We start from the raw sequence: 27423 nt of genomic DNA on the forward strand, positions 1-27423 counted from the left end.
CTGTGAAAAGGACCATATTAGGATTGTCCAGAAGGGTTCCACAAAGATCAGTGTGAGGGGTAACAACATCATGGACAATGTGTAAACCATCATGGTTAGATGACCCTAAGGAATCAGTGGTAGGAAGGAGGGTAGTGAGATTCAAAGAGGGGGCACGGCATAGAGTGAGATTCGACCGGGACAGTAGGATGACCACATAGCCCATACGACTGGAAGCAGTAAAATGTTGGGTAACTGTAGAGTTCAGCAGCAGGGAAACCGAATGTGGAACAAAAACCGTGCATGGATGGTCCAGCATAAGGAGGGGTAGACTTTTGAACCATTACCAAGGCAGCTGTCACAGTGCGCAAACATGCCAGTATTCCTCTCACAACAGGTGGCAACTGGACAGAGTAAAAGGCTACAGGGCACCAGAGATCCCCACGCATTTGGGTCAGAATTCCAGAGGCATATCCCTCCCTCTCAGCAGCATATAGTTGAAACAGCTGTGAATAATCCGGAAGACCCAAAGCAGGTGCAGAGCTCAGTATAGATTTCAAATGTTCAAACGCCTGTGTCATTTCAGGGTCCACGGAATTTCGATGGTTTGTTAGACGAAGACGCCGCTCTCAAAGGTGCATCAATCTCACAAAGAGCAGGAATCCAGTAACTCACCATCCCCAGAAATGACGTAACTTGAGTATTGAATCATGTATCGCTGGATATCGAAGTGCATCTGGGAAAATTAACAAACAGTGAAATTCACAACTAATCTTGGAGGAACTGTTGGGCGAAGTTCACAGCACAGAATCAGATAAGTTAATTGTTGTTTTAAGTCTGTCCAAGAGAAAGGCTGCAGTAGTGAGTATTGTGAATTCTTTCTTGATTATATGTTTTTGGAGATAAGTCTCTTGATTAAACATAAAATATAAGCCATAACTATTAATTTAACCTGGGACAGTGTTTGTAGAAGAATAAGATGGTGTTATTTTCTGGGTCTGTAGATTGTGAAGGAGCAAAAATGGCCTTCAGTAGAGTGAAATGCACTTCTTGTCAGATGTGGGAGTTTAAGGGTTACTGCAGATCATATCTGCTATAAATGCTGTTGGATGCGAATCTTATCAGATCGAATGGATCGGTTAGAGAGACAGTTAGAAGCGATGAGGAATTTGCAACAGCAACAGTATGTGATGGACGGTAGTTATAGGAAGGGGGGAAAAGCTCAGATACAGTCACATAGATGGGTTAACTCCAGGAAGGGTGAGAGAGGTCAGCACCTAGTGCAGGAGTCTTTTGTGGATATACCCATTTCAAACAGGTATGATGTTTTGGAAAATATAGGGGGTGATGGATTCTCAGGGGAATGTAGCACGATCAGCCAAGTTTCTGGTATTGAGACCGGCTCTAATGCAACGAGGGGTACATCGGCTTCCAAGAGATCAATTGTGTTAGGGGATTCTGTAGTCAGAGGTACAGACAGACATGGCCAGCAGCGAAAAAGCAGAATGGTGTGTTGTTTCCCTGGTGCCAAGATCAAGGATGTCTCAGAGAGGGTGCAGAATGTTCTCACGGGGGAGAGGGGCCAGCAGGAGGTCATTGTCCACATTGGAACCAATGACATTGGAAGGGAAAAGGTTGAGACTCTGAAGCGAGACTACAGAGAGTTAGGCAGAAATTTAAAAAGGAGGTCCTCAAGGGTAGTAATATCTGGATTACTCCCTGTGCTACGGACTAGTGAGGGCAGGAATAGGAGGATAGAGCAGATGAATGCATGGCTGAGGAGCTGGTGTATGGGAGAAGGATTCACATTTTTGGATCATTGGAATCTCTTTTGGGGTAGAAGTGACCTGTACAAGAAGGACGGATTGCACCTAAATTGGAAGGGGACTATATACTGGCAGGGAAATTTGCTAGGACTGCTTGGGAGGATTTAAACTAGTAAGGTGGGGAGGGGGGTGGGACCCAAGGAGATAGTGAGGAAAGAGATCGATCTGAGATGGGTACAGCTGATAACAGAAGTGAGTCAAACAGTCAGGGCAGGCAGGGACAAGGTAGGACTAATAAATTAAACTGCATTTTTTTCAATGCAAGGGGCCTAACAGGGAAGGCAGATGAACTCAGGGCATGGTTAGGAACATGGGACTGGGATATCATAGCAATTACAGAAACATGGCTCAGGGATGGACAGGACTGGCAGCTTAATGTTCCAGGATACAAATGCTACAAGAAGGGTAGAAAGGGAGGCAAGAGAGGAGGGGGAGTGGCATTTTTGATAAGAGATAGCATTACAGCTGTGCTGAGGGAGGATATTCCCGGAAATATATCCAGAGAAGTTATTTGGGTGGAACTGAGAAATAAGAAAGGGATGATCACCTTATTGGGATTGTATTATAGACCCCCCCCCCCAATAGTCAGAGGGAAATTGAGAAACAAACTTGTAAGGAGATCTCAGCTATCTGTAAGAATAATAGGGTTGTTATGGTAGGGGATTTTAACTTTCCAAACATCGACTGGGACTGCCATAGTGTTAAAGGTTTAGATGGAAAGGAATTTTTTAAGTGTGTACAAGACAATTTTCTGATTCAGTATGTGGATGTACCTACTAGAGAAGGTGCAAAACCTGACCTACTCTTGGGAAATAAGGCAGGGCAGGTGACTGAGGGTGTTAGTGGGGGAGCACTTTGGGGCCAGTGACCATAATTCTATTAGTTTTAAAATAGTGATGGAAAAGGATAGACCAGATCTAAAAGTTGAAGTTCTAAATTGGAGAAAGGTCAATTTTGACGGTATTAGGCAAGAGCTTTCGAAAGCTGATTGGAGGCAGATGTTCACAGGTAAAGGGACGGCTGGAAAATGGGAAGCCTTCAGAAATGAGATAACGAGAATCTAGAGAAAGTATATTCCTGTCAGGGTGAAAGGGAAGGCAGGTAGGTATAGGGAATGCTGGATGATTAAAGAAATTGAGGGTTTGGTTAAGAAAGAGAAGGAAGCATATATCAGGTATAGACAGGATAGATCGAGTGAATCCTTAGAAGAGTATAAAGAAAGTAGGAGTATACTTAAGAGGGAAATCAGGAGGGCAAAACGGGGACATGAAATAGCTTTGGCTAATAGAATTTAGGAGAATTCAAAGGGTTTTTGCAAATATATTAAGGACAAGAGGGCAACTAGGGAGAGAATAGGGCCCCTCAAAGATCAACAAGGTGGCCTTTGTGTGGGGCCACAGAACATGGGGGAGATACTAAATGAACATTTTGCATCAGTATTTACTGTGGAAAAGGTTATGGAAGATATAGACTGTAGGGAAATAGATGGTGACATCTTGCAAAATGTCCAGATTACAGAGGAGGGAGTGCTGGATGTCTTGAAACACATGAAAGTGGATAAATCCCCAGGACCTGATCAGGTGTACCCGAGAACTCTGTGGGAAGCTAGAGAAGTGATTGCTGGGCCTCTTGCTGAGATAGTTGTATCATCGATAGTCACAGGTGAGGTGCCTGAAGACTGGAGGCTGGCTAATGTGGTGTTACTGTTTAAGAAGGGTGGTAAGGACAAGCCAGGGAGCTATAGACCGGTGAGCCTGACCTCGGTGGTGGGCAAGTTGTTGGAGGGAATCCTGAGGGACAGGATGCACATGTATTTGGAAAGGCAAGGTCCGATTCGGTATAGTCAACATGGCTTTGTGCATGGGAAATCATGTCTCACAAACTTGATTGAGGTTTTTGAAGAAGTAACAAAGAGGATTGATGAGGGCAGAGCAGTAGATGTGATCTATATGGACTTCAATAAGGCGTTCGACAAGGTTCCCCATGGGAGACTGATTAGCAAGGTTAGATCTCATGGAACACAGGGAGAACTAGCCATTTGGATACAGAACTGGCTCAAAGGTAGAAGACAGAGGGTGGTGGTGGAGGGTGGTTTTTCAGACTGGAGGCCTGTGACCAGTGGAGTGCCACAAGGATCGGTGCTGGGTCCTCTACTTTTTGTCATTTACATAAATGATTTGGATGCGAGTTAGTAAGTTTGCAGATGACACCAAAATTGGAGGTATAGTGGACAGCGAAGAGGGTTATCTCAGATTACAACAGGATCTGGACCAGATGGGCCAGTGGACTGAGAAGTGGCAGATGGAGGTTAATTCAGATAAATGCAAGGTGCTGCAGTTTGGGAAAGCAAATCTTAGCGGGACTTATACACTTAATGGTAAGGTCCTGTGGAGTGTTGCTGAACAAAGACCTTGGAGTGCAGGTTCATAGCTCCCTGAAAGTGGAGTCACAGGTAGATAGGATAGTGAAGAAGGTGTTTGGTATGCTTTCCTTTATTGGTCAGAGTATTGAGCACAGGAGTTGAAAGGTCATGTTGTGGCTGTACAGGACATTGGTTAGGCCACTGTTGGAATATTGCGTGCAATTCTGGTCTCCTTCCTATCGGAAAGATGTTGTGAAACTTGAAAGCATTCAGAAAAGATTTACAAGGATGTTGCCAGTGTTGGAGGATTTGAGCTACAGGGAGAGGCTGAACAGGTTGGGGCTGTTTTCCCTGGAGCGTTGGAAGCTGAGGGGTGACCTTCTAGAGGTTTACAAAATTATGAGGGGCATGAATAGGATAATTAGACAAAGTCTTTTCCCTGGGATCGGGGAGTCCAGAACTAGAGGGCATAGGTTTAGGGTGAGAGGGGAAAGATATAAAGGAGACCTAAGGGGCAACCTTTTCACGCAGAGGGTGGTACATGTATGGAATGAGCTGCCAGAGGATGTGGTGGAGGCTGGTACAATTGCACCATTTAAAAGGCATTTAGATGGGTATATGAATAGGAAGGGTTTGGAGGGATATGGGCCGGGTGCTGGCAGGTGGGACTAGACTGGGTTGGGATATTTGGTCGGCATGGATGGGTTGGACCAAAGGGTCTCTTTCCATTCTGTCCATCTCTATGACTCTCTTACTCTATGAGTACATGTTGTGGAAGGATGGAGACTAGTGATGGCCTTTAAGTGACCAGGAGCAAGTGTCCTCATACCCTGTGATATTGTGAAACCCAAGTCATAAACAGTGGGCTGACAGAACTGCATCTTACCCAAGGAAACTTTGTGGCCATCCTGTGCCAAGCACTGAAGCAGGGCAACAGTATTTTGCATGCAGGCATCAGATGTAACGGAGGCAATGAGTAAATCATCAGCATATTGAACAAGGACACTGTTGCAAGGCATGTGGAGGGTCTTGAGGGTACTTTAAACAGCAGGAGCATAAACAGTGGAGCCCTCCGCATACTCTTGGGGAAGCTGAGTCCACGTGCATTGACGGCCATCAAAAGTAAAGGCAAAAAAGGTACTGACTATTGGGGGACAATTTAATAGAGAAAAAGGCAGAGCAGAGGTCAACCACGGAAAAACAAGTGCCTGAGGCAGGGACATCAGTGAGAATAGTATTAGTGCCAGGGACTACAGGGGAGCAGGGAACAACAGCATTCGACAGCCCATAGATTCTGCACAAACCTCCATCTGTCAGGTTTGCCAGGTTTTGGCACAGGCAGGATCGGGGTATTACAGGGGTTTTGTGTAGGAACAAGGATGCCCTGTTCCAGGAGGGAAGCAACAACAAGCCTAATGCCCTCGGTAGCAGCGGGTGTGAGTGGATACTGGTGGACCGATGGTAGGCGAGTGCCAGCCTTTAAAGTAACGGTGTGGGGAGGGGCAGAGATGACCGAACCAGCATGGTAAGGATGGAAGGCCCACAGCACAGGCGGCAAATCATATAAAAGCTGCGGGTGACCGTAGGAGAGAGCGACTGAGGGGTCCAGCCTCGTGAAGGTCGTGTTAAGGGTAGAAGCAGGTAGGTGCAAGCAGAATCCGTCCAAAGTGAGCACGGTAATGTACAAGGATGTCAAAACACCAGGAACGAGGGGAGTGAACTGAACAGGGAAGTAAACGAGGACGTGCATATGTAGAGGCTAAATCATCAAGCGACCAGGGGGTTTTAAGAACAATTGGAACTAAAGGAGACGCTGCAGAGCGGAATACATGAGATTGCAGAGTGGAAAGAGAAACATCAGCAGAGAGTCCCTGAAAACCGACATAACAAAGACCAGTAAGAGCAATATCAGAATTCATATTTAGGTGTCAATCAGTAGAGTGTGACAGATCGGGAGTGCAGTGCCGGGCAGTGGTGGAATAAAAGTCGCTGAAAGGGCGACCTGTCAAGAGGATCCAGCGTAGAAAAGGAAAGCAAGGGGACAAAGGGGTGACTTGCAGTTGTGTACTGAGGGACTGTAACAGCGAGCAAAGCCGTTCAGTGGCACAGTGCCAGCTGTGAACAGCAGCCGCCGCCGGTGGAGGTAATGGTGGGGGCTCAGTCATGGCGACACGCAGCGGAGCATGATGCGACTCGAGGATTTCGAAGATAAGACCCTTCGGGGAAACATGAATGGAAGCATTAAGTTTGCAGAAAGTCTCGTGGCCCAGCAAGGCAACCGGACAGGAGGGCGAAGTAATGGCCGAGTCAGAAACTGTGACAGGTCCAACGGTAATAGGAATGGTATCAGAGAGGGGTTCAACCAAAGAAAAACCAGAGGCACTGACAGTATTTATGACTGCCTCCTGCAGGATGTCACCACTTACGCTGCCATTTTAAGTACAAGGGTACCTAGGTACAGAATCTTCAGTACAAGCTCTTGGGAAAAAAACATTAGGAAGTTTAAAAAAAAAGTCCAGCATTACAGATCGTAAGAATAAATTAGAAAATAGAGAAACAACAAGTTCAGACCATTCCTTCCAAACCACCCAGACTGCACTGGGCCTTGTTTCCAGACCACCCTGGAATCATCTCAACACTTGGAGACAGCTCTGGAATCACCTCAACATGGGGAGACCACTCTGGAATCACCTCGACACAGGGAGACCACCCTGGAATCACCTCGACACGGGGAGACCGCTCTGGAATCACCTCGACACGGGGAGACCACTCTGGAATCACCTCGACATGGGGAGACCACTCTGGAATCACCTCGACACGGGGAGACCGCTCTGGAATCACCTCGACACGGGGAGACCACTCTGGAATCACCTCGACACGGGGAGACCACTCTGGAATCACCTCGTGGTTGGAAGCCCACACTGAGGTCATACGGAAGTGGTGGAGGGGGTTTGGGGGAGAGAGAGAGAGAGAGACCACTGAGAGACCACACCAGGCTTAGTCACCAGGCAAACTCTGGGCAGGTGCAGCCTCATGTAGACAAGTCAGGAGAAGACTTTGGGAAGTGGGTTTAATGGGATGGGCCACTAGGAAATAATGTGTTCCTGGATGGTGCTAAGGTATGTTCGACAACGCCACCTCTTGATATTGCCTGGCTTGCTGTGTTCTTCCAGCCTCCTGCTTTACTTCAAAAAGAGACAAACAAACATATGTGGGGTTAAAGGACAAACTTTTATAAATAAGCTGAGAGTCACATCCAAGCTATTGTCATCTGAGCCACAACAGAGTGTTCTGAATAAAGTTTGGTCTTCCCCTCTCTCTCTTTTCTTTTCGTGTACGTCCTCCCTGGTTCTGCCTTCAGATGGTGGGGCCTCCTCAGCAGGTGGGGGTTGTTCTAGCCCTTGGAGGTTTGTTCTTGTGACCCATGGGGGGGGAGGTGTGTCTGGCTAGGCCCTACATGGCGAGGGCTACCTTGCCAGGGGCTGGTTGACTCTCTCAGCTGGATGCCAACCCAGCATTGCCCTTGTTCCTTGTGAAGAATGGGAACCTGGAACCTCAGCGTTCCCTGTCAGCCCTCTGTCCACCACCTTCACCCCCCAACCCCACCCATCGCCCACCCCCATGGCCAAACCTTCGGTTCTTGAGGGCTACTAGTTGGAGTGTTGAAATACAGACATGTGCCCCTCTCCAACAGACCTGAAGGGGGCTCGGACTGACTTCATGGCACTGCCAACCTATCCATGAAGGCAATCAGACAGTCACCGGGTGTGCTGCAGCTTCTGGGCAATGAAGGCCGTTTGGCCAGACATGTCTATCTGCTGCTCCTATCCCTCCTTGGCAAGTCCCTGATTACTGACCCCACAGGGTTCTCTCCTACCTGGCACTGAGCAGGGTTCCAGTCTCTGGCTATGCCAGCTGCCTGGGCCACACATTCCTGTTGAAGAGCTAATGCTAGAAACGTTGACTCTCCTGCTCCTCAGATGCTGCCTGATTGACTATGCTTTTCCAGCACCACACTTATTGACTTAGTTTCTACCTTGTCCAGCCATGGAGCTGTCACAGTGAGGGTTCACCAGACTGTTCTCCCACAATATCTAAATGAGTCGCTCCCACTGAGGTGTCGGTATCTGAGCTGGAGGGGGTGCAGGAGATAGCTTTGGCAATGCTTCCTCTGAGGCCTCAATACTCTCGTCCTCAGAATTTGAAGAGGGCAGTTTTGGGGGAGAAACAGGCAAAGAGAGAGGGCAGGTGCCACAGCCAGTTGGTGTGTAATGATTGAGAGTGATAGCACAGTTAATTAGAGAATCCCTACAGTGTGGAAGCAGGCCATTCAGCCCATCAAGTCCACACCAACCTTCTGAAGAGCATCCCACCCAGACCCAGTACCCTCCCCCCCACCCTATCCCTGTAACCCTGCATTTCCCATGGCCAATCCACCTAACTAGCCCATCTTGGGATTGTAGGAGGAAACCAGAGTGCCTGGAGGAAACCCACGCAGATACTGGGAGAATGTGCAAACTCCGTACAGTCGCCAAAGGATGGTATCCAACTCAGGGCCCTGGCACTGCGAGGCAGCAGTGCTAACCACTGAGCCATCGTGCCACCCTGTTTATTGTTTGACACACCTGGTCTGCTGTGTGTAGGTATGTCTTAAATGCCCCCTCATCGTACTGGTAACATGGGCTAGATCATTGCATGTGCTGACTTGAGAGGCAAATAAAATCTGCATTTCCAAGAAGAAAAATTTGACACGGATTCCTATCGGAAATATGGATGCTTCGAAATTCCGGTGCAGAGAATGGGTTTGTTTCTGTACATTCTGAATCATCGATGTTTGTTGCCATAGTAGTACCTTGTGTCATGGACAAGAATGAACATGTTGGCACTGCCACACCAGTGAGTTGAACCAAGTTGTCCACCTTCAATCTAGAAATACACTGATTTCCTGTGTCTCAAGTCACAGCTCATGGGTGTCAAAGATCCGAACCTTATCTCCCCAGTGTCCTGCTCAATATTTACCCTTTGTCTCATGGGTAAGGTGGATTACCCAGTTTGTTACCACATTGCTCTCTGTGGGAGCTTTCTGTGCACCAATTAACTGAATCAAATACAACAATGAGGAGCAGATGTAGGCCACTCAACCCCTCAAACCTGCTTGTTTCCAATATTAAACAGTGACTGTATTTCAGTCAAGCAACATTGACTAGAAGTGCTCTGGGATTTCCTGAGGTTGTGAAATGAAGTTGTCCTTACGAAGGTTATAGAGTGGATTAAGCAGGTGAGTTGTGCTGTGTAGCTGTGATATAGATTACACCCTCTTTGCACCCTCCCACTTTACTGTGGCCTGTCCCTTTAAGGCATTCCCTCAGCTGCGAACGTGTTCTAAATCGCGAGGTGAAAAGAGACTGCTTCCTTGTTTGATAAACAGAGTCAAGAAATTCATGTCAGCTGATTTACAGGAGACCGAGTACAATACAGACCAGTCAGCTGAGAATGTAATTGAACCTTTACCTTGATTACATATCTCTGACTAATCTTCATCCGTCCATTGAAGGGTGTCGTTTGGTCACACATTTGGAGGAACACTTATTTTATTGCCTGAACTTGATGGTGTATATATATCGTATGCAGCTCTGGTATACTGAGAACAGCTCTTCTACTACCAAAGGCTTATTCTGCACCTCTCTACTAATAACAGGTAAATTTTAGAGATTTAATCTGCTCTGGGGACAGTTTGCAGTTACACTCATAATGGGTACAGTTGCTCTGGTCAATCAATAAACCCGTCAGTATTTACATCTCCTTTTGCACCTCTCAGCCCTCTGGTAACATCCAATGGGTTTTTACTCAAAGATCCCAGCTGCAAATACAACCAGAGGAAAAATAGAAATGGTGCTTTATGACTGGCAAAGGGACAGTGGAGACAGAAGCCCCTGAGCAGCGCATAAGGTGCGCTTTGACCCTGTGTTAAATTGTTTGGAAGTTATGGCCCAGATTTTAGTTTGAGAGGAATGATACTGTATTGTTCTGGAGTTAAACACAGAGACCTGAGGGCTCTCAGTGTGATGAACAGCAAGCATCACTGACCACAACATCCAGGTCTTTTTGCCCAAATGGTACAACTCCATCAAGTTTATCAAACAGTCACACAAAGCTTTTCAGTTATTACAATGCACAATTATTCAGCCCATCGTGTTTCTGAATGAATATCTCCACCTGGCACCATTCACTTGCTTCCTCCAATTAATCCTGCACAAACTCTCTTCTCAGATAATAAGCCCGGTCCCTCCCGAATGCCTTGATTGAACTTGGCTGCAGCATTCTCTCAGGCAGCACATTCCAGACCCTAACTAATCACGGGATTTCCAAAGATATCTATCATGTCACTTTTGCTTTTGCCAATTATTTCAATTTCTTTATCCCTCAATCTTGACCCTTTCCTGAGTGGGAACAGTTTCTGTCTATTTTGGTGGTATTTGTTATGGTGAAAACTTTTGCCTGAGTAGTCAACATAGAAACCAGTTTGTGTGTATGTGTTACGATAGGTTTAAGGGTCTAGAGTTTTGGTTCCCTTCGTTGTATAAGTGAAAATTGCCTGAAATTGACCGTGAACTAATGCAAAAAGTCAAGGAGGTTCAATGATAAATAATATTGTTGGCGGTTTGAGTTTCTGCGATGTTTTATATTTGTTCTGAAATTGGCTTGTCACCACACCGCCCAGTCTAACTTTAACCATTCCAACAGCTGGCTCTTGCACCTGCCTACACTGGAGGAGCCTCATTACATTAAGCTCTTCTCTTGGTTCAAGGGCATGAATAAGCACATTTTAACCCTTTTTAAATGTTGGAAGTGTTTTAATATTCCAAGTAACTGCATCCCGTACATCGCAGCAACTAATAGTTCTGTTTAGTTCCTTTAAAACAGAAACAGAAATTGCTGGAGAAACTCAGCAGGTCTGACAGCACCTGTGGACAGAGAAAGCTTTGAGCCCAGTGACCTCTCTTCAGAACAGTTGCTTCCAACTGTTTAAAATCAGGCTGTTCACAATCACTGCCTGGGCACACTGATTCAAATGCCTTGGTTTTGTGATGTACACAGTTTTACCTGTATTTAGTATTTCAGTGTACCAAGGCATATTCTACCTGCTTACACTGTGATGTGGATGTGATGATATTGGACTAGGCTGGGCAAAGTTAAAAAATCACACAACACCAAGTCATAGTCCAAATGTTTATTTGGAAGCACTAGCTTTCGGAGTGCTGCTCCTTCATCAGGTGGTTGTGAAACAGGATCATAAGACACAGAATTTATAGCAAAAGTTTACAGTAAAATGCAACTGAAATGGTATGTTGATTAAACCTAGATAGCTGTTAAGTCTTTCATCTTTTAGAATGGGTTGCAGGTTTCAGTTTATTAATATGTATATTCTAGAAATTCTTTAAAGTCCCATTCTTGAGATAAATTAAGGTTTTATTTTAAAAAGTGACATCTCAGCTCAGCCAATGGATTAAAGGTGTGAGGTTCGAGTCTGTCTGTATCCCAATCTTGAGTCAGACTGATTCTATTTCCAAAGTAGGAATTTATAAAATATTACACGGCTTGCACTGTCTTAAAGAAGATATTGTGTCTGTGATTATTGATGGGAAACAAAAGAAAATATTGTTTCTGCAAAATTGATAGATTTTGAGCAATGTGTGGGTCCGGCTGATTGCCATGAAGCACATTTAAGACATATTGTTCACATATGTTGTATTTTCTTTTTACAAAGGATCCCTGACGCTGAGCTAATGGAACCAGTGCCCGAAGCTTGTGTCATTGGCTGCTCTGGTCACTCAGAGAATGTTCTTAGTGTGAATGTGAATGGGTTGAAACCTCGCAGAGTGGTGGAAGTCCATATCAAGCGCAGCTTGAGTCTAAGAGAAGCTGATTTGAGAGGGAAGGAGCTGAAGTGGAGATCACTTCCAACAAAGATGCCACAAAGAAGTCTAGGCCGCCCAGAAGGAGCTGGATTGCATGGGTCAGGGACAGTAGGCAGGGAGAGTGAAAGGAAGCAGGCTGCAACAGAAAGCCTAACACATCGAAATGATGGCCTCCCTCCAATCAATAACTCTTTGAGCACTGACATGGCTGTGGTCAAGGAAGCTGGCAAAGAAAGGAGCAAGGATGCAAAAAGAGGGAGAAGGTCTCAAACGTTCTTCGGGAAGATCACCAGCCTCCTGTGGAGAAAAAAAGGTGATGAAAAGAAAGAGGATGGATGTAAAAAATCCAAGGAGCTTGGTGCTCCTCAGGCAGAACATACTCCTGAAGAGAATGGGGAGCAGTTACTCAGTGAGAGTCAGAGGACACCAGGAGACCAGCAGCTCAACCCCCACAAAACCAAGGTCCGGAGGAAAAGCAGCTTGCGCAGAGTTTTCACTTTTAAGAAGAATAATTCGGAAGTGAAAGAATTTGGATGGGGAGGTCCAGGAGCCAGCAAGGTTAAAGCAGAACATCCCAAGCAACTGGCTCTGAAAGCTGTGTGCAGGCCCAGGCTGAATAAAACAGGTAGGACAGATTTACTGATTTTCCAGCTGGATAAATATCCTGGAGCCAATGCCTCAAACCAGCTATCCCATTAAGCAAATCAGGCTTTTTTTCATAACTTCCTTCTGCAACCTGAATATGTCTGTCCAAATCATTATCACTCGTTTTTCTTCATTCAAGCTCACTTCCCGACCTACTGTAAATGTCATTATTTGTTTTGTACCTGGCTCCTCAGGTATACCTCTATGATGGGAATTTTGACAAAATCAAAATTGCTATTAGTTCCATACATTTCTGAAAAAGTCAGTTTGATATTAGAAGCCAGCCATCCAGCCCCTTGAGCATGCTCTGCTACTCCATTCAATCATGGCCGATCTGCACCTTCTCTCTATTGGCTGGATTCCATTAGTGCCCTTACCTGGTGAGGACTTACCCATCTGATTGACCTCATTGACCCACACTCTCCAGCCTTTATAGGAGTGGGGGCGTGGAGAAAGAGTTCCAGGTTTACATTACCAGCTTTCAACTCATCCTTGCGGTGTCTGTCAATCTTTATCAAACCAGCCATACCTACTGCTGATGTCCCCCGGATGGAGGGGTTACTGATTGCCATCCAGGAAGGGGGAAGGATATACTTGTTACACACTAAGGTCTGTACAAGATACTCTCTCAGCTTTGGTGATGTCAATCATATAATCAGCCTGAGCCGTTAATGGGAGCTGGATTTCTGAGTAATCCATAAATTGTTTGTACATTCAGATGACCAGGGTGTTAATTTGTCTCCAGCAGGGTATTTTGCCTTGAATAATCCCTCATAATATAAGGCACTGGGCATGGATACCTTGGTATTCAAGAATCTAACAGATATTTGTCACAACGAGCAGATTATTGTATTACTTTCCTCAGGCATATAATTTTCCAGGCTATCATTAAGTTATTGAGTTACACAGAGCTACATTCTTCCAATAGAGTGTCATGCTTCAAGTGATCCAAGGTATGATGGAATATGAGACTTCAGGTCATATGCCATGATGCAGTGGTGATGTCATATTTCTTATAGGTACATTGACTGTGAGACATAATAGAACAGGGACTGCCGGCTTTAACAATATTATTCACTGCAGCTCAATTCTATCCTCATGGCTTTCACACATGCACGTCAAAATGCAGAGCAAATAAATACAAATCATCAAACTGTTTATCCTGTGCAAGGGTGAATGCAAAGAAGCAGTTTGATTCAACTCAATCAGCACACCCCTCTCTAGAGGCCTCAGTGTGTTCATAAAGGATGTAAAACATTGATAGAATAGTGTTCAAGATCCAATTGTCCTGAAGCTAGAGGCTGAGTCTCTGTGGCCATTTATTTTGGTAACCAGAGTGCATTCTGGATGACATAATCCACCCTTGGTCACCCCTTTGAATTCCAAAATTAGCAGCTACCTAGTAATGGACTGCAGCAGTCACAAACACTCAAAATGCACGCATGTCTCAAAATACCCGGCAAAACACAATCATGGGACAACTAATTGGGAAAAGTAACACCTGTAAATAGAATTAGTGGGGGACTCCTCCTCCATCCAGACTGTTTCTCTCCTGCATTTGCTGCTGATTGGCTCACTGAAGGGGGTCACAGGGAGAGGAGGCTACGAAAAGACGATGGGGAGAAACAGAGAACAGGATTTTACAGGCTATAAAATAAATAACAAAATCCTGGCTATGTCCGGAAGTATAGAATCCAACAGAAAGGAGCTTTTGGTATTTGACAGAACCATCATTAGAGTGTATGATTTATCACCAGCAGTTTATAGGTACCACAAATCGAAAGGATGGAAAAGTAATGGCAAATGAGCAATGTAGGTTCATTGGAAAAGTAAGATGGACAGAGGACAGACTTAGGAAGAGAAACGTCAGATGTTTAGGCTTTTTTCACTAAAGCTGAGGTGAAGGAAGGAAGTGTGTGTGAGAGTAAGAGGAAGTGTGAGTGTGTGACTGCGTGTGTGTGAGAGTGACTGTGTGTGTGTATAAGAGTGACTCTCTCTCACTCCCTGACACACAATATCACTCACAGAGTGTGTGTGTACAACTGTTCACACATCCCTTTACTGTCATCCCCTCCTTCTCCAAAGACCTGGTGGAACATTGTGGGCCGAAGGGCCTGTCCTGTGCTGTAATGTTCTATACATTAGGCTGTGGAGGAAGCTCCAGGCGGAGGGGCAATCTTCTTTCTCACTAGTTTAGTAAGAAGTCCTCCAAAGCTAGCTCAGAGTGGGTGCCCTGGAGTTGAACACAGGACCATGGATGTAGGTTTGCTTGCTGAGCTGGAAGGTTCATTTTCAGCTCAGCAAGCTAACCTACATCCAGAACCTCAATCTGAGCTACAAATCTTCTCAAAAAACTCGCTAACAAGGACCTTTAAGCTCAGGCCTGATCTCCATTCCTTCACTTGGTGCCTAGGATTTGTCTTTAGCTTTACTTCTTGACTGGAAGAAGGTAAAAGGATTAGTAAGCTCTAGGACATGGTACTTTCTATAGGTCATTTTTATTGCTGACTGATTTACAAATGATCAGTTTGATGTAGTTTTTGTTCAGCAGGTTGTTCATGTTTTCTTCAGCTATTCATGTTGAATGTTGTGCTAAACCACCACTAACACAACAGCAGCTGAAGGAGACTAAGAAGCTCTTTCGAAAGTCCCTTGTACTTCTCAAAGGCTGGCCGGTGGGTTTAAAACAAAGCAGGAAATGCTGGAAATGTGCAGCCTGCCCAGCAGTGTCTGTGCAGAGATGCACCTACGTCAGTGAAACTGTTTCTTTCCCCGCCATGCTGCCTGGCCTGCTGAATTTGCTCTTTGCTTTTCAGATTTCCAGCCTCTGCAGTACTTTGCTCTGCTATTGTATGTTCGATACTGGGCATTGGTGCATGCGGTCAGTTTCGGTTTAAGATAAGCAAATCCTTATCACTCAAATCAAAATGTGATCTTTCTGCTAACAAAGTCCACTTGTGTGAGCAGAAGCCACGTGCTATGACAAGTGAATTGGTTGGTGCTAATTTACTGGAAGGTTTTGCTGTTATTAAACTTGAAAAGGAAACAAGGAGTCAAGTGCTCATTAAATATGTCACTGTTAGTTCAAGATATCCTCATTTGTAGATTAAGTTATTGTTTGCAGCACGTGTGCAGTTCAAGTGTATTGGATGTTGCTGCTTGGATATTACACAAGGCCAGGTTTGAAGAAATTGCATCATATGATTGACCAACTAGTGTGTAATTATCTGAAGCAGTGGCTGTAAAGTTTATCATACTACACCTGAGTTTTTGATGGACTTTATAAACATAGTTAAAAATCACACAACACCAGGTTATAGTCCAACAGGTTTAATTGGAAGCACTAACTTTCGGAGCGCTGTTTCCTGTCCCTGCACTGTTACCGCTGGTTGTCCCCCAGGGATGCAGAGTCATAGAGATGCACAGCACAGAAACAGACCCTTCAGTCTAACTTATCCATATCGACCAGATATTCTAAATTAATTTAGTCCCATTTGCTAGCACTTGGCCCACCTGATGAAGGAGCAGCTCTCCGAAAGCTAGTGCTTCTAATTAAACTTGTTGCTGGCATCTCCAAATCTTTTATAAACAAAGACATTGGAAACAGAGATAAAAGGTTTTTGGCAAATCTGCAGGAAAAAGCTCAACACCCACTGAGACTCTGGTTCCCAATTCTTAACCCCCAAGACTGTGAGGAGCAGTGAGACCCATAAAATCACTTCCTGGCCCTTCTTTAGAGAAATAAACGTCCGGACTAAGGGTAGAATGGATGAATAGAATTCATTGGATTGCTCTACAGAGAGCTGGCATTGACTTAATGAGTCATGACCTCATTCTGTGCCTATTCTCAGAACTGCAGTGGTGCAGGAGAGCTAGGTATCATCACCTGGAAACTTGTACTATCCTTTTGGACCAGGTTGCCAAGGGGCAGCATGTCATTGAGAGACAAGGTGGGGTGGCCAAGAAGATGACGTGTTGCAGCTGTACAGGGATATTGGTGAGGCCACTTTTGGAATACTGTGTTCAATCTGTGTGGAGAAAAGACTTACAAAGATATTGCCAGTATTGGAGGGTTTGAGTTATATGGAGAGGCTGAATAGGCTGGGGCTGTTTTCTCTGGAGTGTCGGAGACATATGGTTGATCTTTATAGGGGTTTATAAAATCATGAGTGGCATAGATAGGGTGAGCAGCCAAAGTCTTTTCCCCAGAGTAGAGAAGTTCAAACATTTAAGGTGATAAGGGAAAAATATAAAAGGGACCTAAGGGTCAACATTTTTACACAGAGGTTGGTGGGTGTGTGGAATGAGCTGCCAGACGAATTGGTGGAAGCTGATACAATTACAACATTTAAAAGGCATCTGGATAGAAATGTAAATAGGAAGGGTTTAGAGGGATCTGGGCCAAATGCTGGCAAATGGGACCAGATTAATTTAGGATATCTGGTCAACATGAATGATTTGGACTGATGGGTCTGTTTCTGTGCTGTGCATCTCTATGACTCTATATCCTTGGGGGACAACCAGCGGTAACAGTGCAGGGACAGGAAACAAACATCTTTTTCTACAATTAGATCGCAAAGAATCAGACGAGAGCTGTCCCAAACTGCCGGATGGCAGTGGGCAGGTACTGGAAGGTGGGATGCTCAGCTCTGCTGGAGACAGATGGGGAAAGATAAGGAGGGAATGTTTTTCCTTAATCACAGTTACCCATTTGTGAAATGACTCAAAGAGAGCTGTCTAGACTCTGGCAGCACCAGCAACTGAATCGAGTGCATCCAAACCTGGAATTCCAGGAAAGATGGGAATGGTTTAGGAGGCAACAACATATTTGGGACTTTGGAAAGGAAGTGGAATTCTGGGATGGGTCGGTAGTTTGAAAGACAGTGGTGGGGTCTGGATCATTATCACGTTCAACATTTATGTTGATGTGAATGGATGCTTTTATTTAAACTAAATCTCACAAAATCTGCTCTAAACTGTTCAAATCTCAGCTGCTCGCACACGTAATGAAACTAAACGCTTTCTGACATGAGAAAGCATAGATTCAGTCATGTGCTATACCTCTGTAAATGACAGTTTGTATCTTTGCCTGCCAGAGATGCCCAGTCTGAGAGACAGCAGGAATTGTGCACTGAGCTCTCCTGCAGCTTGTAGTTATGCCTTTCACACTGTCTTCTATCACTTTTGCGAAGTCACCTTGAGACCTGAGTGTACCCTCTGTGTGTTCTGTTCCAGCCCGCGACTCTGAGTCTGTGTATGAGCAGGTGTCCGAGGAAGTGGATCGGATAGTTCAGAGTCTTGAGTCCAGCGGAGACAAAGAGAAGTGCCTGAAGGAAACATACGCAGTTGAAGAATTGGAAACAGATGGGCCAAGAGAATCCGGTGAGTGTGTGATGTATTGACAGCCATCACCACAACAGGAGTTAGGCTATTGCTGCACAAACATCTACTTTGTACCGACTGGGTGATTCCTTCACCAAAAAGAACGGCGTGGGCAAAGCCTCCCTCTGTGTAATATAGAACAGAATTATAATCGGCTTTAAATGGGATAACAATTCAGTGATACATTGCCAGGCAGTTTGTCCAGATACTGAATTATCTTCTGATTATGGCAGGAACAGGGGTAACAAAAACTTTGAAAATGTGGACTGCTGTTCAGATTTTTGCTTTGACTGCTCTCTGGCAGAGGACAAAAACCAAAGGCCCTAGCGCTGCTCCTGACCCAGGCCCCGGCCCTGACCTGATCACGATGGTCCCAGACCTACCCTAGTACAGCAGTCTCACACCCTACCTCAGCGCAAGGAGTCCTCTAAAGCTCCAGAATCCAGATATTGGGCCCCCAGTGTACCCCACCTCCTTCCATACCTGTTACAGACCCTGAGTCAAGGCATGTCATTAAAGGCACACCCAGCTGAAAGTCATACTTATTCCTACCCATGCTATTGATAAAAATCAAATAGCGAACTCTTTCCCAGGTGCCACTGTGCTTTCAGTGCCTAGGTGAAAATATCCTTTCCTGTCCGTCTGTTATGTTCCTTTTTAGCATGTCAGTCTCACTTGATTATAACCTTTCAGTTGTGTGCTGTGAGTAGAACTCCAGTGTAATGCAGACGGAGGGCTGCACTGTTGGAGGTGCCACCTCTTTGTTGAAATGTTAAATCAAGAACCCATTTGCCTGTTTGAGTGGATGCAATGTATCCCGAAGCACTATGTCAACAAGCTGGACCCTTAGTGCCGTGTCCTCTCCAACGTTTATGCTTCAACTAATATTCTACCTACATTTACAATGAGAGAGCATATGTTGAAACAGCCACAGAGCCCTCACCTTTATTCTGCTAGTTTGAAAAATAATTGATAAAGGTGAACACAGACATACTAACACTGAAGGTATAATAAATAGTGTGGGCTCCATTAGCTAACCCAGTTACACTGGTTCAACATCTGCACTGCTGAGGTGTTCCCTAGGGCCTAGCTTCTTGGTTTGCCTCAAGAGTGATGATAGCACAGTCCGAGGAGTGTAACTCACTTTGTTGGCTAATATTTCAATCCTGGTACTTCATTACAACAGGAGATTTCATCTCCTTCAACTGTTAAATGAAATTATTTATAAAAAGAGAATATAAGATAAGGAGCTTTTCCATTAATTATTGGATAAAATGGCTCACAACATGGATACTGGGCAGGATGGGAGTAATCGGGCCTGAGATTTTGGTCTAATTCCCGTCTCTTTACCTGAATTCACCCCAAATGGTCTTAGTGACATCCTTTTTTCTCTTTCTAACAGTAGATAACTCCATTTCCAAAATTATTGCAATACTCCAAAATGTCGGTGATCGTGTTGATGTAGAGGTAAGAAGCAGGAATTTCTTCTATTCATTTTCTGGGAAGGCTAGTATTTATTGCCCAGCACCATTTTCCTCTGGGAAAGGGCAGGAACTATTCTTGTACTGTGGCAGTCGGTGTGGTGAAGGTGCTCCCACTGTGCTGTTTGGAAGGGAGTTCCAGGAATTGTGATTCAGTGGCAATGAAGCAATAGCAATTATATTGTGAAATCAGGACAATGGGTGATGTGGAGATGACAGTGATCTTAATGTACTTCCTATCCATGTCGATGTCAGGAGAGGTCATGAAACTGAGGGTTATTACTGAAGAAGCTTTCATACAGTATTGACCTGCGGCACAGAAGCTGTGTTGACCTGCTACAAAGCAGTGTATGATAAGGCCTTTCGATCAGAAATGGACCATTTAGCCCATTGAGACTGCTTTGCCATTCAATCAGATCATAGCTAATCTGATAATCGTCAACCACACTTTCCTGCCTTCTCCTCAGAAGTCCTGATTCCCTTACTGATTTATAAATTGTCCGTCTTCACCTTGAATATACTCAATGACCCAGCCTCAACAGCTCTTTGTTGTTTTAAGAAAAATCCACAAATTCACAACCCTCTGAAAGAAGAAATTCCTCCTCATCTCTTTCTTAACTGACCCCTTATTCTGAGATTATGACTCTCTCAGATGAGGAAACAACCTTTCCATACCTATCCTGTTCTTTCTTTGGGCTGATATCCTTTTTCCCCATCCATCCCAGGTCAAGTTCTGACCCATCAAAGTCAATGGAGAAATCTCCCTAAACATGGAACATTTCCCATACCTGGGAACCCTTAGTCATTTAAGGCAGATGTTGATGTGGAGATTTAACATCACGGCCAATCTGCAAATGCCGCTTTTGGACATCTAAGAATGAGAGTCCTCAACAGTGACATCCATGGTGATACCACGATCCTTGAGTTTAAGCCAGTCATTCTTTATACTCTTATATAAATCTCCAAAACATGAAACACATATAGACACCTTCTTAACATCCTGGAGAAATACCATCAACAGTGTTTGAGACAGATTCTCCACATCAGCTGGGAGGACAGGCATACTAACATCACATCCCTGAAGCAGCCAATCGCACCTGTATATGATCATCCAAAACCAGCTTCGCTGGACCAACCATGTGCTTGATGCCTGAGTTCCAACTGCCAAAGCAAATCATCTTCACCCAGATCAAGGAAGGAACTCAAATAAAAGGAGGATGAAAGGAGTATTTCAAAGTCTCCCTGAAGATTCCCGTCAACATAGACATCAATGAATGGAGACCCTCGTTCAGAAGAAACCAACTTGGAGGAATCTCCTGTATGAAGGGCACTATTCTTTGAGAACATCCTGTCAGTAAGAGGATGGATGGAAAAGAAGCTGGCGAAAAGAATGTCAATGATCTCAGGGGTGTGGACCACTTCCACCTCCTGGGAACAGCTGCCAAATGAGTGCGTGGAGATGGAGCTCTTGGATTGGGCTCATCAAAGCCCACACCTAGTGACATGGAATTTCCTCGGTGGACAATCAGACTTGTTAGTGAGTGATTGCCAGTCCTCTAAGAATCTTAATTGCTTCAATAAGATCACTTCTCATTCTTTTACATTCCACGAGTAGACGCCCCAATCTACTCAAACTCTTTTCATATGACTGTCCATCCGTACCTGGTCCCTGCCTGGAAACTTTGTCTGGACTGCCTCTGATGCCAGTATATCCTTCCTTACATAAGGCAACCAGTACTGTTAACAGCTGTACTCTTAGTTTTAGCAAAACCTCCCTATTTTTATACTCCATTCCCTTTGAAACAAAGGCCAACATTCCATTTGCCTTCCCTATGAGCTGCTGAACTTAGATACTAACATTTTGTGGTTCACAATTGAAAGCATAAATCTGATACACACTGACCCTGGAAAATTCCTTGGCTGGGCTGAAAGGAAGGTTTTCCTCTAAAAGATGAAGTTGATCCAATGTTTCCAAAGACAGTTTCCATTATCAGAGTGGACGGAGGAATCTGAGAAGAATTATACAAGAGATGTGATTGTGTCACAGCAACAGGTAGTAAAGATTGAATGACAGAAAATGTGCCAAAAGCTGATTTTTTAAAAATAAGATATGGACACATTTATATAACAGGAGAAATATTCTGTATTTGCCCGTCTTTTGCTGTAAATGTAATTATTAATAACTTTGCTTAGATTAGTTTATTAAAAATTAAGATTGTTCATGTAAAATCTGTAGTTTCAGTCACAAAGTCTCACTGAGTTCCTCATTTCTCATTTATCTCCGACAGCTCCAAGGAGATGTGTTGCTTTCCACATTCTTCCAGGACATCAGCTACAATTCCTTCAAAGAACTGGCAGATCAATACATCCAAACTGAAGTGAGGAGCAAAGTGACACAGGAGAACCCCGACCTGGTCAAGTTTGCTTTTACCCTCGATTTTACTGCAAAGGTAGCAGGGCTGTGTACCCATCAGATCAAACAGATTACCGGCTTCGGGAGCCAGTATCTCCGGGAGACTTGTTGGCACCTGCCCAGTTTTCGTGTGCAGGTGGGTGCTAACTACATCTTGCCCAGTCAGCAAGCTGGAAGAGCTGTGACTATGAGGGGCAAACCGTTCAGACTGGTTAGGGTCACGTTTCTGAAACCATTATGTATCATAAAGCTCCTTAAAGTGTAAAAGCAGTACATTCAATCCAATTCTTCTACTATAGAGAGAGTTCCTCAAAATTCCTTTTTACTGTAATTTCCTGTCCCCATCTCCGAAGGCTCCCGAACACCTCATTCCCTTTATAAGCATCAGGCCTCTCCCTAAATATTAACCACTCTTTGTGAAGCAAACTCTCCAAAATATTCCGTGTCCTTTGTTGCTGGCAGTCGTATGTTTATGTTTCATTTATCTTGAACTCCCTCCTAAGTTTCCCCACATCCATCCTGTCAAACCTTTTTACAGCTTTATAGATTTCTACTTGATCACCAGTTTCCCAGAAACCACCTTCTCAACCTGTATGATCTTTCTCAGTTCCCTGTGAATCTTTCCACGTCTGTCTCCAGTACTACAGTTTCCTCTTTTTTTTGTGACGTAACAAATGGAATTATGCAATATTCAAATCTGATTCAGCCAAAGTTCTGTGTAAATGCTATTACCTCCTGGTTTTGTGTCCTATTCCTCTCGAAATGAATCCCAGTATCTTTGTTTCGCTTTTGTGATCTTACCAATTTGTGTAAACACTTTTAGCAATCCATGACTCTGTTTGAAGGTGTCCTCGCTCTACCATTATGTTTTATTTTATATCCTCCCAGGATGAAGTGATTATTAATAGCTCCCACCAACACAAACCACTTCATTCTACTATATTGAACTTCCTTTGCAATTTCTTCACCATTCTATAGATCAGTTTATAGTTCCTACATCTTTCTGTAGTCTCCCCCACACTATTAGGTAAATCCCTGAATTTGGCATCATCTACACATTTTGACATATGTCCAAATTGTGAGGTGTAATCTATCATGTTAGTAATTTTGGTCGAATAACAATTACTCTTCAGGGACTGACCAATTCTGTGGGTTAGTTTATTTAAAACAGTAAAAGTTATAAAACAGACATTACAGCAAGCCAACTGATTTGTGTGTGTGAACATAGAAATAGAACAGTACTGACTCTTCGGCCCACGATGTTGTGTCGATCATTTATCTTAGTCTAAGATCAACCTAACCCACACACCCCTCAATTTACTGCTGTCCATGTGCTTGTCCAGCAGTCACTTAAATGTCCCTAATGTCTCTGACTCTACTCCCACTGCTGGCAGTGCATTCCACACACCCACCACTCTCTGTGTAAAGAACCTACCCCTGACATCTCCCCTAAACCTTCCTCCAATCACCTTAAAACTCTGACCCCTCGTGACACCCATTTCTCCCCTGGGGAAATGTCTCTGGCTATCTACTCTATCTATGCCTCTCATTATCTTGTACTCCTCTATCACGTCACCTCTCTTCCTCCTTCTCTCCAGAGTGAATAGCATGAGCTAACTCAACATCTCTTCATAAGACAAATCCTCCAATCCAGGCAGCATCCTGATAAATCTCCTCTGCACCCTCATCTATATCCTTCCTATAATGAGGCCACCAGAACTGGACACAATATTCCAAATGTGGTCTAACCAGGGTTTTATAGACCTACAGCAAAACCTCGCAGCTCTTAAGCTCAAACCCCCTGTTAATGAAAACTAAAACACAATGCACCTTCTTAACAATCCTATCAACTTGGGTGGCAATTTTGAGGGATCTATGTACATGGACCCCAAGATCCTGCTGTTCCTCCACACTGCCAAGAATCCTGTCTTTATCCCTGTATTCAGCATCCGAATTCAACTTTCCAAAATAAATCACTTTGCATTTATCCAGGTTAAACTCCATCTGCCACTTCTCAGCCCAGTTCTGCATCCTTTCAATGTCTAGTTGTAGCCTGCAACAGCCCTCGACACTATCTACAAACACCACCGACCTTTGTGTCATCGGCAAACTTACTAACTCACCCTTCCACTTCTTCATACAACTCATTTATAAAAACTACAAAGAGCAGAGGCCCAAGTACAGATCCCTATGGGACACCACTGGTTACCAACCTCCAGACGGAATACCGTCCATCCACTACCACTTGCTGTCCTCTTTCAGCCAGCCAATTCTGGATCCAGACAGCCACATTTCCCTGTATCCCATACCTCCTAACTTTCTGAATGAGCCTACCATGGGGAACCTTACCAAGTGCTTTACTAAAATCCATATACCTCATACCCATTGCTCAACCTCGTCAATTTGTCTGCACACCGACAGACTCACAATAGGCTAATTCCCCAGGCAGAGTCGCAGCACTATATACACTCATAGAGCACAGAGACACCTTTAAAGGTGAGCAGATGGCAGTGGGGAGTGAATTTCTTTGGGAGCTTTCTTTTCTATGTCACCCCTGAAACAATTCAACGGAGGCCAGTATCCCGTCACCTAGTCAGTCTTTATTTATACATTCATAGTCCTTAACACTGATCTAGCTCCCTCAGAGCCAGCTCTGAGTGAACAGAATATCTGACATTGCTGTTTATCTGTCAGCCAGGGTGCCCTGATTGGGGCTGTTAATCTGGTCTAATCAGGGAATACATTTTCTATGAGGTCCATCTAGCTGACTTTGTTTGGATCACTGAACAACATCCACCTGATCAAGTCCCCTCAGGATCTTCTATGTTCCAACTGAAGTCACTTCTCACTCATCAGAAGAATACAGGCCTGGCCTACCTAGCCTTTCTTCAGATCAACTCATTTTAGGTATTTGTCTGGTAGTGTTATTGATAAATAAGATTTGATAAGTATTCTGGGGAATGCTCTTTATTTCTTCTGATGATGGTCCATGTTCTGTGTGTTGTGATGCCACACAACAGACAAAGAACACTGATAGGAACTGTCTCACCTTCACATAATGACCCGATTTGATGCTTCACATCAGGGAGAATGTCCTTTTGAACAGATCTGTTCCTTGTTCAAATGAGAGGGTTGAGGTCTCAGGCCAGGCCTCTATTCCAACTAAGAACACCTGCCAGCATCTCCAAAGGTCTCTAATCCACCCGAACCCTTGACCTCAAACCCATTCCCTGAATCAGGCCCCAGACTTCACCCCAGACACATGATCACCCCCAGGCCTGCAATCCTTCTCCCTGAGGCAAAGTGAGGACTGCAGATGCTAGAGATTAGAGTTGAGAGTGTGGCGCTGGAAAAACACAGCAGGTCAGGCAGCATCCGAGGAGCAGGAACATCCATGTTTCAGGCAAAAGCCCTTCATCAGACCTGCTCTGCTTTTCCAGCACCACACTCTCAACATCCTTCTCCCCTGGGCCTGGCCTTCCCCAGAATAAGCCTCTGGGATCAAACTCTGTGAAAAGCTCGGGTTGTTTCTTTTGTTTTGGAACATGGTTGTTGTTAACATTTTCAGCCTCTTGCCTAGTGGTGATGGGTATTTTTCTGAAAATGTCAGTAATAGCTTCGATACAACTGAGTAGCTTGCTAGGCCATTTCCAAGAGCAGTTTAAGAGCATGTGCCTCACTGAGGTGGGACTGGTGTCACATATTGATTCAATAGGAGTTGGGAGGTTATGTTGAGGCCGTACAGAACATTAGTTAGGCCACTTTTGGAATATTGTGTGCAATTCTGGTCTCCCTGCTATAGGAAGGATGTTGTGAACTTGAAAGTGTTCAGAACTGATTTACATGGATGTTGCCAGGGTTGGAGGGTTTGAGCTATAGAGCTGAATAGGCTGGGGCTGTTTTCCCTGGAGCGTTGGAGGCCGAGGGGTGACCTTATAGAGGTTTATAAAATCATGAGGGACATAGATAGGGTAAACAGACAAGGTATTTTCCCTAGGTTACAGGAGTCCAGAACTAGAGGGCATAGGTTTAAGATGAGAGGGGAAAGATTTAAAAGGGACCAAAGGGGCAACCTTTTCGTGCAAAGGGTGTTGCGTCTATGGAATGAGCTGCCAGAAGAAGTGGTGGAGGCTGGTACAATTACAACATTTAATAGACATCTGGATGGGTATATGAATAGGAAGGGTTTAGAGGGATATGGGCCAAGTGCTGGCAAATAGGACTACATTAATTTAGGCTATCTGGTTGGCATAGACAAGTTGGAGCGAAGGGTCTGTTTCTGTGCTGTGCATCTCTATGACTCTATATAACTGGCTAATAATGAAAATGTTAGTGAATCTGTCTCACCATTACTGAGATCAGCTTCTTACCTCCAAATTTTGAAGATTGATTTCAGATTTCCAAATAACTGCAGTGGAATTTGAACGCAAACCCTCTCCAGATTATTAGCCTCATAAAGTATGTTCTGTATATGGTTTTGTGACCACATCATATGACCACCAAACCCACTTTGTGCAATCTTCTACCTTTACAGCAGGAAACAGGAAACAACATGGAGAAAATTCCAAGTCCAGATTGAAGAGTGAAGGTCAAATCAAAGACCGATTTTCTTGCCTGGAGATGGCCACCACTTCCTGAAACTTCAGACTAACCCAAACTGATAAACTGGCCTCACTGTGAAATCAGCACTCAAACATCCTGACTTAGAAATGTATCACTGTTCCTTCACTGATATATTTTGTTGCTGAGTCAAGATCCAGGAAGTCCCTCCCTAACGGCATTGTGGGTGGTTCACCGCTACCTTCTACAGGACGGTTGGGGATAGACAATAAATGCTGGGCTCACCAGTGACTCCTTCATCCTGTTAATAAATCCCTCTTTAAAGAAACTATAGTTTTGGATAAGATTATCAGTATTTTACTGTTACATTGGGAGGTGGAATCCACAGGTGGATGACAAAATGTCTGTATGAGGCACTGCAGTTAGCCTGATCTCTGCACTGCTGCCTTCCGCTGAGGGAACCAAGTGAATGGCCTTCCTGTGATAGACTTTGCTGGGAACAGGTAGATCCCGGCTGCAGAATGCAATGTGTCTTTAATCTGAGAATAACCTTTGATTTGTTCTGAATGGATCATTGGTAGAGTCTTCCAACCAGCCTTGACCCTCTGGGGATCAGAGCAGAAAGGAAGTGGTAGATATTGGCAGAATTACAATGTTTAAAAGGTTCGGATGGATATGGGCCAGGAGCAGGCTGGTGGGACTAGTTTTGTTCAGCATGGACTGGTATGGTCCGAAGAGTCTGTTTCTGTGCTGTAAGATTGTGACTCTGTGATCTGCAGAGGTTCCATCACTGAGTTTGTATAAGACAGACAACAATAGATTTCTAAGTGATACCGAAATCAAAGGAATATGAGGA

General features: G+C 44.5%; 1 protein-coding gene across 2 annotated transcripts; it reads left to right on the top strand.

Annotated features, from left to right (window-relative positions):
* The first annotated feature begins 659 nt into the window (after positions 1 to 659).
* LOC140467091 (uncharacterized) lies at positions 660 to 27423 on the top strand. Of its 2 annotated transcripts, XM_072563156.1 has the most exons (7): positions 660 to 840; positions 9722 to 9865; positions 11936 to 12711; positions 17967 to 18113; positions 19516 to 19580; positions 21883 to 22143; positions 26542 to 27423. In XM_072563156.1, exons 3-7 carry the CDS (start codon positions 11955 to 11957, stop codon positions 26584 to 26586), a joined length of 1275 nt encoding a protein of 424 aa, XP_072419257.1. In that variant the 5' UTR covers positions 660 to 840; positions 9722 to 9865; positions 11936 to 11954; the 3' UTR covers positions 26587 to 27423. The 2 variants fall into 2 exon arrangements, with proteins under 2 accessions (XP_072419257.1, XP_072419258.1); XM_072563157.1 differs by lacking the exon at positions 660 to 840 and having other exon boundaries at positions 8985 to 9865; positions 19519 to 19580.

This window comes from Chiloscyllium punctatum, chromosome 45, assembly GCF_047496795.1.
Source record: "Chiloscyllium punctatum isolate Juve2018m chromosome 45, sChiPun1.3, whole genome shotgun sequence".
Taxonomy (NCBI): domain Eukaryota; kingdom Metazoa; phylum Chordata; class Chondrichthyes; order Orectolobiformes; family Hemiscylliidae; genus Chiloscyllium; species Chiloscyllium punctatum.

Excerpts from the sequence above, each read along its gene's own strand:
- LOC140467091 (XM_072563156.1), top strand. The coding sequence starts at position 11,955 with ATGGAACCAGTGCCCGAAGCTTGTGTCATTGGCTGCTCTGGTCACTCA. Across the intron at positions 18,114-19,515 it reads AGATGGGCCAAGAGAATCCG|TAGATAACTCCATTTCCAAA; the intron begins GTGAGTGTGTGA and ends TCTTTCTAACAG. Across the intron at positions 22,144-26,541 it reads TGCCCAGTTTTCGTGTGCAG|CAGGAAACAGGAAACAACAT; the intron begins GTGGGTGCTAAC and ends CTACCTTTACAG.